We start from the raw sequence: 13,674 nt of genomic DNA, 5'->3' as shown, positions 1-13,674 counted from the left end.
AACAAAACCCCAACAAGCACGACCTACCAAACAAACTACAAAGTCTCAACAACAAATACGCCTATAACCACCCTCGCGTCATTCTACTCAGCTACAACAACTACATCAGTGGTATTCACATCAGCGCCGATAATGACAACAAAGAGAAACACCCTGCAAACAGTAAACACAGCTATCCCAGCAATCCAACAACAGCAAACAGAAACAACGAAGGAAATTACACAAGTAAAGCAGTCCAACAAACAAAACAACGAATGTGAAAGCTCCAACAAAAACACGGCAGTCCAAACTACACAAAAACGGTACCGCAACTCCCCAAGTAAGCAAAATGATTATACACATAGCACAAAAAAACATAAAAGCAAAGACACAACAACAAACCAAAGAAAGCTAACGTCATACTGGCTCAGCCAGCAAACATCGTCAAACATGTTCGAATTGCTTTCAGACGACGAAACAGACAATGACACAACCGATAACAGTGGAACAAAAAGACCAACCGCTACAGAAAACTTAAACCCAACAATTAAAAAACGTAAGCCCCCACCGATTTACATACAAAACGTAGAACGCATTGATAAGTTAATGCAGGCACTGAGTACCATTCCTGATTGCAAATATGAACTTAAGGCCTTGAAAAACAATGAAGTTAAACTACAGCCGCTCGATTCACACAACTATACTGCAATCATTAATTTATTAAAGGAGAAGAAAACCCAGTATTATACTTTTAAACTAAAGGAAGAAAGAGGATTCAAAGTATTCCTAAGGGGAATGCATTATTCGGCTGATAAAGATGAAATTAAGCAGGAACTATTAGAATTAGGCCATGAAATAATTAATATTCAAAATATTTTGCAAAAAGGCACAAAGAAACCTCTGCCATTATTCTCATTGGATATGAAACAAGGTGCAAACAATAAAGATATTTATTCAATAAATAATCTACTACACTGCAAAATAAGTTTTGAACCGCCTCACCAAAAGAAAACAATTCCACAATGCACAAATTGTCAAAAATACGGACACACTAAAAACTTTTGCACAAAAACTCCAGTTTGTGTAAAATGCGCGGGTAATCACAAAACTATAGAGTGTGTTGTAGAAAATAGCAGCAACATAAAATGCGCCCATTGCGGAGGCAAACACACAGCGAGCTACAGAGGATGCGCGGTGTACAAAGCACTCAAAATAAAACACTACCCAGAGCAACGTAACAAAGAACTGAATACTGATAAACAGCAAATCGCTTTAAATCGGCAAATAGATTCACAATATGTCAAACCGACAATGTCATATGCCCAAGTTATTTCTAACAACCCACAATCGGGTGTGACAAGTTCTGAAACAAGTTCTGAAGCAACTTCAAATGACGACATCAAAGAGTTAAAAGAAATGATGAAGCAGGTCCTCGCACAAATGTCAAACATAATAAATATTATAACACTGCTCGTGACCAAAATAGATGGGCAGCACAAGTAGACTGAAAATAGTCGCTTGGAATGCAAACGGCTTGGGCCAACACTTGAAAGAACTGATAGTGTTTATAAACCATAATTCAATAGACGTATTACTAATTTCTGAAACACACTTCACTGACAAAAGCTTTGCAAGAATACCTAATTATAAAATATTTGTCACAAACCACCCTGACAACAAAGCCCATGGAGGCACAGCGATAATAATCAGGCAAGACATTAAATGCATCGAATTAGAAAAATACGAAAAAGAAAATATACAAGCAACATCGATCCAAATAGAAGATGAATGCGGCAAACTAACAATCTCTGCTGTATATTGTCCCCCAAAATACATAAATTCCATATCCCAATACTACGACTTTTTAAAAACACTTGGCAAACGATACATTGCTGGCGGGGATTATAATGCTAAAAATGCAATTTGGGGTTCAAGATTGACGAACTCCAAAGGACGTAATTTACTGGATGCCATGAAAATAAACAACAGTAAGTTCATAAGTAGTGGCGACCCAACATACTGGCCAACTGATCCAAAAAAAAGTCCAGATCTGATCGACTTTTTTATAACAAAAAACGTTAACCACGAAGATATGTCAATTGAATCGTTAATTGAATTGTCGTCTGACCATTCCCCAATAATAATGATATATCAGAGCTCATATACGAAGGAATCCTCGAATAGAAACATATATAACAAAAAAACCTGCTGGGATACATTTAGAGAAATAGTCATCCGTAATCTTAACAATAAAATAAGCTTAAAGACCTTTGACGAAATCGACAGTGCGATAGCCTATTTTAATCACACAATAATGAACGCCACTATGAAATCAACTCCACAAGAAACTATCTGTTCCTCGAGCTATAATATACCTGCACACATCCAAGAAAAAATCAAAATCAAAAACCGCTTACGTAAACGCTGGCAAATAACAAGGCTGCCACTTGACAAAAGGAAGCTAAACGCTGCTACAAAGGAAATCAAGCAAATGCTATTCGACCATAAAAATTTGAAACTTAAGAGACGCATCGAAAAACTTGGACCCGGTATAACGACAAACTATTCACTGTGGAAAGCTACAAACAAAATCGAAAATAAAATTTTATACAAACCACCTATCAGAAAACTTGATGGCAGCTGGACTAAAACAAATCTTGACAAGGCTGAAGTTCTCGCAAAACACTTCAAAAGTACTTTTACGAACAATATGCCTAATGTAAATCTTTTCCCGACCCACGCAAAAAAAGATCCATGCAAATCAAAAAATGTTACGTTAGAAGAAATAAAGCAATGCATATGTAAGAGAACTGATCCTAAGAAGTCGCCAGGATACGACCTAATAACTGGAAAAATTTTAAGAGAACTCCCAGAGAAGGGGCTTATCTATATAAGGAATTTGTTCAATCAAATCTTGAACTTGAAATATTTCCCAAAAGTATGGAAAATTGCTCAAATTATCGCAATACCAAAACCATGCAAAGATCCTACGCAAGTAACTTCGTACAGACCTATAAGTCTACTACCAGTATTATCAAAAATTTTTGAAAAGTTGCTTTTTGACAGAATCGATCCCATTATACAAAAGGACAAAATAATACCTTGCCACCAATTCGGATTCAGGCAAAAACATTCCACCATCCAACAAGTTCACAGAGTTACAAACAAAATCTTAGAAGACATCGATAAAAAACGAACGTGTGAAGCAGTATATCTCGACGTGGCCAAAGCTTTTGACACAGTATGGCACACAGGACTTCTACAAAAACTCTTGACTTATTTACCAACAGACTACTACGAACTAATGAAAAGTTATATAACTGGAAGACAATTTTATGTAAAATTCGAAGATAAGTATTCTGATATACTAACAATGGAAGCAGGTGTACCGCAAGGTAGTGTCCTTGGGCCGCTTCTGTACCTTCTTTACACTGCTGATATCCCTACACCGGCAACTAAGAATTCTCTAATAGCAACATTCGCAGACGACACTGTCTTGTTAGCATCAGACAAAGATCCAAGAACGGCTGCTTATAAACTTCAGGAATTACTTGACAACACCACTGAATGGTTCGAGAAATGGGGAATCAAAATAAACGAAGATAAAACCGCCCACGTCACATACACTAACAAGAGAAAAAAACAATACAATCCAATATTCATAAAGAATAAACAAATCCACCACGACACAAGGGCAAAATACTTGGGTATGATTATAGACAATAAACTTAACTGGAAGTTACACATTGGACCAAAACGACGCGAAATCAAGACTAGGTTTAAACAACTTCATTGGCTTTTGGGAAAGAATTCAACGCTCTCACTAGAAAATAAGATACTAATATACAAAGTAATTATAACACCAATATGGAAATATGGCTCAGAGCTTTGGGGAACTGCCAGCAGAACAAATATAAAAATTATACAACAAACGCAAAATAAGATACTCCGTATAATATCAAAAGCAGAGTGGTATATACTAAATGATAACATCCATCGAGAACTTAAAGTAAAAACAGTCCATGAAGAAATACGCAACAACAGCTTAAGACACACAAACCGACTACTAGAACATTCTAACAGGGAAATTCGGCAACTTCCATTAAAAGAGGAAACCGAGACGAGGAGACTTAAGCGCAAACGACCAACTGACCTGCAGATGTAAATGGTGTCACAATTTTATGAATATATTTATTCATTAAATAATTGAATTAATTAAATATAGAGTTAATTTTTGTTTTTTTCTTAGATAAATGTATATAGTGGTATTGGCTTCTAAATACTGTTGAAACCCAAAAAGAAAGAAAAATTGTAAATATTTTAAGTTGAAATAGAAACAATAATAAAGGGTATAAAAAAAAAAAAAAAAAAAAGGTGGTTTTACACCTACAAAATGGCGGCATTTTTTCGTCAAAAATCACTTTTTACTTCAAACGACTACCAAATGGCTGAAAATGAAAATAAATCGTCAAAATAAACGTTGGGGGGAAGTTTAACTCATACTTTAACTAAATTATTCGATTTTTTTGATTTCAGATGATTCTACGCTGAGAAATGAAATGTTACTTTATAATATGCAACAACTTTTAATAAACTGACTTGAACCGTTTCGCTACAATAAATTCATGAAAAAAGTGTTTTTTTTAGCGTTTATCCCTTACGCCCCCCTTAAGTGACTGTGACCCAGCGATTTCTACCTATTCGGAAAATTGCATTTGGCCTTGGAAGGAAATCGTTTTGCGTCCGTAGAGGCCATCCAAAAGGCTTGTACCGACATCCTAAAGGACATTCCGGTCAATGACATGAAACACTCTTTTGAAAAGCTTTTAGATCGAGCAAAATAGCGTATCGAGGCTAGAGGGGTCTATTTTGAATAAATAAAGTCGAAGTTATCAGAACAAAGCTCCTGTCATTTCTATTTTGGACGTCACCTTGTATATTTGATATATGCTGAAGCTCTCAAATAAGCACCAGAAATTCTACTCGCAGTGATCACACATTTAACAGCATTTGCTCTAATTTTCGGTCGTAATGATTATTCAAAATCATCCTACCAATACTGAGTGTGTGTGTTTTATAGATCCACCAGAATGAGTGCATTTCGGTACCGTATTTAACTGACAGCTAAGTTGAATCTGTATTTGTACGAGGATCATTTGAAAAGTCCATTCAAAAACTACTTAATTGTTTTTGGTAAACCTTTTTTATTTTTCGTTTTGTTCCAGTTTGTTTATCCCTAATATGATTTGTCTGAAAGCCTGAAAAAGAGCCCTTCGTTTCTGCAATCACCTCCTCGTTTGAATAAAATTTTTTTTTCCGCCAGCCATTTCTTCAAATTGGGGAACAAATGGTAGTCTGTGAGGCATCTGTAGAATTTAGAAAAATATAGGGGTTTTTTTTGTTTTTTTTTTTTTGCAAATTCATTATGGTAATTTAAAGCATCGCGACTTCTTAATTTAATCTCAATGAGTGCCAGGATTTTTAAAGCGATACTTTAATTGAGTACCAAATTATCGCTTTCGATTCTATTTGATATCGCAGCCCTTCTGTGGTTTTATGCCTCTTCAAGCAAACAGGCGAGTTTGAAACGAACTTGAAGAGCTCTTATTGCCTGCCGAATAGTTATTGCTTTTAAAGAATAATGATTTCCGATTTTTCTCGTCTAAGAATCTGTGCTTGCATACCCATAAAGTTTTGCCCCACAGCTGGCAAGCGAAACCGGTCTGGCACGATCGCATCAAAAAGTAGTACAACTAATCCATTCATATATTATTAGCAAGCAATAACTCGTATTTACAAGTAAATAACAGTAAATATTATGAAATTTTTGTGATACATCTGCGTGCATGTGTGACTTCACTTGTCTCATTGAGCAACTAAGCAAATAACTCACTGGGAATTCTGCCCAGCGCAGTTAGATATGATAAGCGGTGAATTTGTCACTTGTTAATGACGTCAAATATACAAACATGCAAACATGCAAAACGCGATATCGTCGATCAGTGCACACACACTTGCATGCCCATAAAATATAACTGACTTTTGATGTGGCTTTATCTGCTTCCACATTTGTTGGTGTGTCTTTAGAAACTTCCAAGCAGCCGCAACAAACAAACAAATACGTCGTCGGTTGTTAAACAAGTAATTGAGCATTGTGACCGCTGATTGTTAGGCTGCATGACAGCGATGTGCTTTGATTTGTTGTGATTGTTCGAAGTGTTTTGTTTTGCGCGCATATCGTGTTTTTTTTATTTTTTTGTGTCGAACGTTTATTGATTTTGATTGTGAATTGTTTTTAACTGTGATTTATGAAGTTTGTCGAGTACTTCGATATGTTTGCTGCACTGTGCCGTGCTAAGTGGCTTGCATCAATTACTAATTTATTTCACTTTAATTGGTGTCGCGTTGGACAATTCTTTATTTGGGTGCTAAATGGAGTGTCACAATTTTAGTTGAATAAATTAAATTTTAATTGGAGGCTTCTGAGAGCGAATGCATGTTTTTGAATCGGTTTACATAAGAAATACATTTTGGTAGAATAACTGAACTGAGAAGAGGAAACGTTCAAAATAACGTATTTTAAATGCATAGAATAAAAAAGAAATTATAAGGAAATCAAACTAAATTAAGTTTGATTATTTTTGAAACTTTAAATTTAATTTTTTGAAAAAATAATTTCATAGGCAAAAGAAAAAACATTTAAAATGAAATTGAAAAAAATGTAATTAAGTTAGGTTTGATTATTTAAAAAAAAGTTAGGTTTGACAATTTAAAAAAAAATAATGAAGAAAAAAATGTTTAATAAAAAAATTATATTAAGTTAAGTTTGATTATTTTTATAAAAAAATAAAGAAAAAAATGTTTCATAAAAAAATTTAAATAAGCTAAGTTTGATTATTAGTTAGGGTTGATTATTTAAAAAATAATAATAAAGAAAAAAATGTTTATTAAGAAAATTAATTTAAGTTAAGTTTCATTCTTTTTATAAAGAAAATAAAGAAATAAATTTTTAATAAAAAAATTTTACTTAATTTATTTTATAAAAAGCAAACATAACTTAATTTATAAAAAAAGATTAACAAAAAACATGTTTCTTAAAAAAATTACATTAAGTTGAGTTTGATTATTTTTATAAAAAAATAAAGAAAGAATTTTTTCATAAAAAATATTACATTAAGTTGAGTTTGATTATTTTTATAAAAAAAATTAAGAAACAAATGTTTCATAAAAAAATTACATTAAGTTAAGTTTGATAATTTTTTAAAGAAAATAAAGAACCAAAGTGTTCATAAAAAAATTAAATTATGTAAGTTAAGTTCGATTACGTTTTTGAAAACGGAAATGATACAGATGTAAAGCTTTTCTTTTTAAACATAAAAAATTTAAAATTTAAAGAAAAAAATTAAATAAAAAAATTAAATTAAGCTGAGTGCGATTAGTTTCAAAGAAAAAAAATAAAACAAAAATCTTTCGAAAGCAAAAAAAAGGGGTAAAAAACAAACTCATTTTTCAAACCTGCACCATTTTCTCAAAAACAAAAAATTAAAAAAAAACCGCCACATACGACGATAGCCATTGATGTATAGAATAAGAATTTTTTTGGTTTTTTGCTTTCAGATGATTTTTCACCGCTGTATCGTGCCCACCAGGGTGCATCAGTTTTTTATGACGTCAAAGCATTCATCTTAATAACAACTGTAATTTTTAATATTTTTTAATAAAAACTTGTGTCAGTATAGTTGAATATATGTTAAATAAATTATAATTTGTCCGATCCTCAAATAATCATCCTTACTTATACAAAAAAGTCATGAAAATCCCTTAATTTTCACGCGTTCACAGTGGTATTCCCCTTAAGTTCGGCTAAGTAATAATTTTTAAACGAAAAAAATTAAAAAAAAAATCAATTTACTTATATAGAAAATTAAACAATAAAAAAAAAGTTGTGAGCTATTTTCTATTATTGGAAAACGCGGAGACCGGAATTTAGGAAAAATATGTTTTTTTGTTTTTCAAATGAAAAAACAATGCAGTTTTCGTGAAATATTTTGTTTTGCGCATTTCAAAACTCAAACATTTTTAATTTATTTACTGAATTGACACTTTTGCTTTCTCTCCATGGGAATGTCCCACTTGCACGCACAATCTCTTATCTTTTGCCACAAAACCTGTTTCCTCTCACGATTGAAAATCAAGTACCCACTTAAATTATATGTTTCGGTGCTTGTTTGCAATGTACCACTTGAAATTAAGTTTCAATATTTTTTAAGGCATACAACCATGCCGGTACTTATGAGAGTTCGCTCTACAGGGACGCCGTCCCGCAAAAAGAGTGGAACGTGAGAAAGTCGTAACAGATACTTGCTCTCAGTACGAATGGAATATGCAAGGTGGAAGAAGATTTTATTTTGAATAATTTTTTACAAAATAAAAAAGATAATTTTGAGTGGATTGAATGAAAAACATTGCGAATTATGTAAAAAAAAAAATACACTGTGTTAAACATTTTTTGACTCACTGTAGGTATATAGCATTATTTGGAAGAAGAGGTAAACATTTTTAGTGATCATCTTTATAAAACATATTTGGCCATAGCCTCTATAAAGTAGCTTTCCACGACAATATTTGAAAACTTTTTGGTACTAACATAGATCGACGTTTGGTTGCCACCCGGCTGTTGTGCATTTCTTGTTTTTACAGTGGCGATAAATCTGAGTAATCTAAATAAGTTTATTACTCGAAAATCTATTTATCTACCGCAAGCAACTTTTACATTCAGAACGTTTACCTCTGCTTCCCGGATGGTCTCTTTAATCACTCAGCAATGCAGCGATTCATTACAAACCATATTTGAATTGAACTTTGCTTTGCTGATAAGCCTGCACGACAAAGGTGCCCACAAAATGTATGGAAGCTAAGCGCTGAATTATACAAAATATTCACACAAAAAACAAAATAAAGAAACAAATGTGAGGCACAGCTTAGCAATACTTAACAGCCATAGAAGCACTGGGTAGCGGTGCGAATGAAAGTAAAAGAAAATAAGACAGAAAATAACAAAAATAAAAATCGCAGACGTTTAGTGTTTAAATAAAGTGCCAAGACGCGAGATAAGAATAAAAACTATTAAAACAAATTAGCGAGGTAATGGGTATGAAATTTTTTAATTGATTAAATGACAGCGGAAATTTTAAGAAGAAGAGGAGGAAGAAGCAAAAGTTCCCATCAAAACAGTAGTAAAAGTGTTTGAAATAGAGTAAGACAACTTGATTAGAAAAAATAATAATTTTAGAAAAAAAAAATTAAAACAAAATAGAAAAATATAAGAAAATTATAAAATAAAAAAAGTTAAATTAAATATGAAAAAAGAAAACAAATAAAAAATGTTAATTGATGAAAGAATTTTGCAAGCGCAAAAGCAAAAGTTTCCATCACAAGATGAATAAATAATTTTAAAAAAAAAAAATATAAAAAGAATTTTGCAAGAAAAAAATCAAAAGTTTCCAACAAAACAGTTATTACAAAAAAAATAAATTATAAAAAGTAAAATGAAAAATAAAAAATACAAAATTTTAATTGATGGCAAAAATTTGCAAGAGAAAAATAAAGAGTTTCCAGCAAAACAAATACAAAAATGTGTATAAAAAAATTAAAAAAAAATATATATATAAAAAAAATGAAAAAATATGTATACGAAAAATAATAAATTAAAAATATTTATTTTAAAATTGGAAAAATTTGCAAGAGAAAAATCAAAAGTATCCAACAAAATAATTTAAAAAATTTATAAAAAAAAAAATTAAATAAAAAAATATAAAAAAAAGAGAAAAAAATAAATGAGAAATTTTGATTGGTGATTTTGCAAGAGAAAAATCAAAAGTTTCTAGCAAAACAATAATAAAAAATTTTATAAAAAAATGAGATAAAATATTTTTAAAAAATAAAATAAAAAAAATAAATGAAAAATTTAGTTGGTAAAAGAGTTTTGCAAGAGAAAACCAAAAGATTCAATCAAAATAAGAATAAAATATTTTATAAAAAAAATGTAAATAAAAAGAATAAAACAAAAAAATTCAAGTGATGCACGAATTTTCTAAGAGAAAAATCAAAAGTTTCCAGCAAAACAGAAATAAGAAATTGTATAAAAATAAGTTAAACAAGAATATAAAAAATAAAATAAAAAAATAAATAAATAAAAAATTTTAGTAGATGGAAGAATTTTGCAAGAGAAAAATCAGAAGTTTCTAACAATACAATAATAAAAAGTTTTATAAAAAGATTAAATATAAAAAATAAAACGAAAAATAATAAACAAAAAAATTTTAATTGATTAATTCCTATATGAAGATAAGCAACTCATTAGTACAAATAAAATTTAATACATTTAAGATCAAATTTTAGAACAAATATCGTAATTTTATATGTAGTTTTGCATTTGTGCAAATACTACTGCTGCTATTAGATTATAAGACCTAATTTGTTGAATATCATTATATTAAGATAGATTGCAAATAAAATATTTACAAAAAAAAAAAAAAAAAATTGATTGGAAAAATTTGCAGAGAAAAATTTAAAAGTATCCAACAAAAAACTTTATACAAAAAAAAAAATAAATAATATATAAATAAAATATTTGAAAAACTTAATTGATGGAAAACTTTTGCAAGAGAAAAATCAAAATTTTTCAAAAAAGCAATAATAAAAACATGTATAAAAATTTTTTATAAAATATATAAAAAATAAATAAAAATGTTTAATTGATTGATGAATTTCGCAAGAGAAAAATCAAAAGTTTATATCAAAACAATAATAAAATATTTATAAAAAAAACATAAAAAATTATTTTGTAAGAAAAAAATCAAAAGTTTTCATTAAAACAGAAATAAAAAATTGTATAAAAATAAGTTAAATAAAAATATAAAAAATAAAATGAAAAAAAATTAATAAAAAATTTTAAATGATAAATTTTGCAAGAGAAAAATCAAAAGTTCCCAGCAAAACAATAATAAAATAACTTGTCAATATCTAACTCGATTCCTTTATGCTGTTAAATACAAGGTGGCACAAAATTAATCACCCTATCGGAAGATTTATTTTGCAAATGGCATTTTACAAACAGCCAAAAAAATGGAGCGCGTAAAATAAAGAGTTTCATCACTCAAAAACATTATTCTTATTTCGTAATGATATGGGCATAATTAAAAAAAAAAACATTAGCCTCTAATCTCTGCGACAGCTGTCAATAAGCGGAGGCTGGCATTTAGGAATCACTTAACAAAGCGAAGCATCTTAACTGCTACACGACGTATGTATGTATATCAGCAAGTATACTCGTGCTCCGCAAAAACCTGTTGGAAGTAGAGTGGCTGAGTAAATGAATGAAGAGCTCATGCCATAACAAAATCAAAAAAAAAAAAAACGGACAATAAATAGAAGTAAAAAGCAAAAATGCCACAAGGTGCTTATCTTAAAAATTAAACCAGTTCGAATGATCGGAAGCCAGGCTGTGCGGTCAATAGTTGGGTGCCAGTCAGTTGTTAGAACTTTGTTGCAAGTCATTGCATGCATTTTAATGCTAATAGTGCAACTTTGAGTGCTCTATTTTTCATTTGAATGTCTAATTAGATTTACAGACTTAATAAAACGCCAATTTTCAGTACATATGGAAACTTAGTTTTAAGATTTAATTGCTTTTGGATTTTTTTCAATTGTTTTTTTTTTCATTTTTTTGCCTACTTTTTTTCTATAAATACTATTATTTACCTTTCAGTCGGCATGTTAGCGGCTTTTCGTGCTGTCTACAAGCTCAACCAGCACTGACGAGTTGGTGTTGTTTTTACGTACAAAAGCAAATAAGTTTTATCAGCTGTAGATAAAAATTTACTGCCCGGAATTGAAGCGTTGGTAGATTTAAAAGATTATTTTACTTTCAAATTTCTTCTTTCTTCCTGACGAAAAATGTGCATATCTTGAAAGAAACCAATATTCTTTGCTTATTTGACGCACAATTTCGAATTTTCTCTTATTTAGTAAGAATTTTTTAATTATATTCGAATCAAATCACGCTTTTCATATTAATACTGTTTCGTTTCGTTCGAAATTCACGCCAAAAATTAGTTTTATCGCACACTTTTTCCCAGCACTTCACTTTTCTTTGCATTTGAAGTTTAATTTGCAAAATCTAAATTTTACTACTTTTTCCATAAACGTTGCTCTTTGGTTTTTGCTCGCGCTATTGGAAGTTTACCAACCAACTCTGTACGTTTAACAGTCGCAAACTGCTATAAAACTGTCAATGCAGCCGCTATTTATGGATGATTTGGCGGTAGCTAGCGCCTTAATCGTTGTGTGAGTTTGTGTTCGTATGTGTGTGTGAGAGATTTTGCAAACGATCGTCACACAATGAATATTGCATCTACTCTCTACGCCCAGCTGCTTTTATGATCTTCGCAATTCAAGTACGCCGCTTGTGCTCACATATACATGCATGCGTATGTATGTATGTATGTATTTTGATGAACATGAAATTACAATATTTAACAGCCACTCTTAAGCTTTTTGCAGCTTTTTGATTATCTTAAATAAGCTATCGCCTTTAATGTGGTGGACTTTCTTGCTTAGCAAGTACAAGCACCTTTCATAACGGGTGTTATAATTGATGAAAGGAAAAATAAATTCGTGAAAGATCATAGCAGCTGAGAAGCAAAAAATATGTGTGCCTAGAAAATGAGTGAATGAATGGAAGGAAGAAATTAAAAATGACAAATCGGGTTCACAATATAGGCTAAGTAGGGACAGTCAGTTTTAATCAATTGAATTTCAACCACAACACTGCGCGACAAGATGGGACAAAATAAATATTATACAACTCTGAAAGTGCAGTTGTACACTGAATATTAGACCAACCAACCTGTCGCTAAATTTCACAATTTTTTTACAGTGTTTTGCAGTTATCCTAATTTGGTCTAAAGTTGATTTATAATACTTGAAAAAAAACTCCTTTAAAACTACATTTATCATTAATATTGGCTTTTAATTGTAAAATTTTTGCAAAATTTTTTTTCATGAAATGTTAATATAATCCTTTAAGAATACGTCAAAAAAATTTTAGAACGTAAATTTAAGTATTTCTTATATTATAGATCGTCAACCGTGACGACTCTATTCTTAGCGTTCGAGCGCTGGGAGAGGTATAGTTACGTTGTATTCAAACTTTAGACGAGTTTTTCTCAAAACTATATTTTTCGAATTGTCGTACACGATAACTAGAAAAGTTATTGACCGATCTCCCTGAAATTTCGCACACATCTTTTTTATGATATTACTTTCTATGTGAATTTAGAAGTTTTTGAAAATTTTTCGAAAAAATAATTTTTTCGAAGCAAAAATAGTATTCCACCGTAAGGAAGAAAAACTGGAATGCAGTTTTACTATATTTGGGCCCCAGTTTCGTGAGTGTATTGATTTTTGTGCGCGCTATTATTTAAATAGTTGGCAATAGTTTTAGATTGGGTTTCTTAATTTTTAAATATTTTATTTATTATATTTTTGTTATTTTAAAGATATACAACCTTTTAATGAATATACTTATAATTCTTAGTATTTAGTTAATTGTAATTTTTTACATAAGTGGCAACCCTTTTTAAACAACTTCTGCGTTCGAGTAATTTTTTATTCTTAAGTAGCTTTTATTTC

At 30.6% G+C, this 13,674-nt stretch overlaps 1 protein-coding gene across 1 annotated transcript in view; it reads right to left on the bottom strand.

Annotated features, from left to right (window-relative positions):
* The window catches only part of LOC129243506 (facilitated trehalose transporter Tret1), a 48,637-nt gene extending 36,395 nt beyond the window's left edge, over window positions 1-12,242 (bottom strand). The window contains exon 1 of the mRNA XM_054880568.1: window positions 11,743-12,242. Coding sequence (XP_054736543.1) covers window positions 11,743-11,756 — 14 coding nt within the window. The 5' untranslated portion in view covers window positions 11,757-12,242. The remainder of the gene's footprint in view (window positions 1-11,742) is intronic.
* Between the last annotated feature and the right edge of the window lie 1,432 nt (window positions 12,243-13,674).

This window comes from Anastrepha obliqua, chromosome 4, assembly GCF_027943255.1.
Source record: "Anastrepha obliqua isolate idAnaObli1 chromosome 4, idAnaObli1_1.0, whole genome shotgun sequence".
In the NCBI taxonomy this organism is placed as follows: Eukaryota; Metazoa; Arthropoda; class Insecta; order Diptera; family Tephritidae; genus Anastrepha; species Anastrepha obliqua.
The sequence above is the reverse complement of the archived record's forward strand: the minus strand, read 5'-3'. Positions and strand labels throughout refer to the sequence as shown.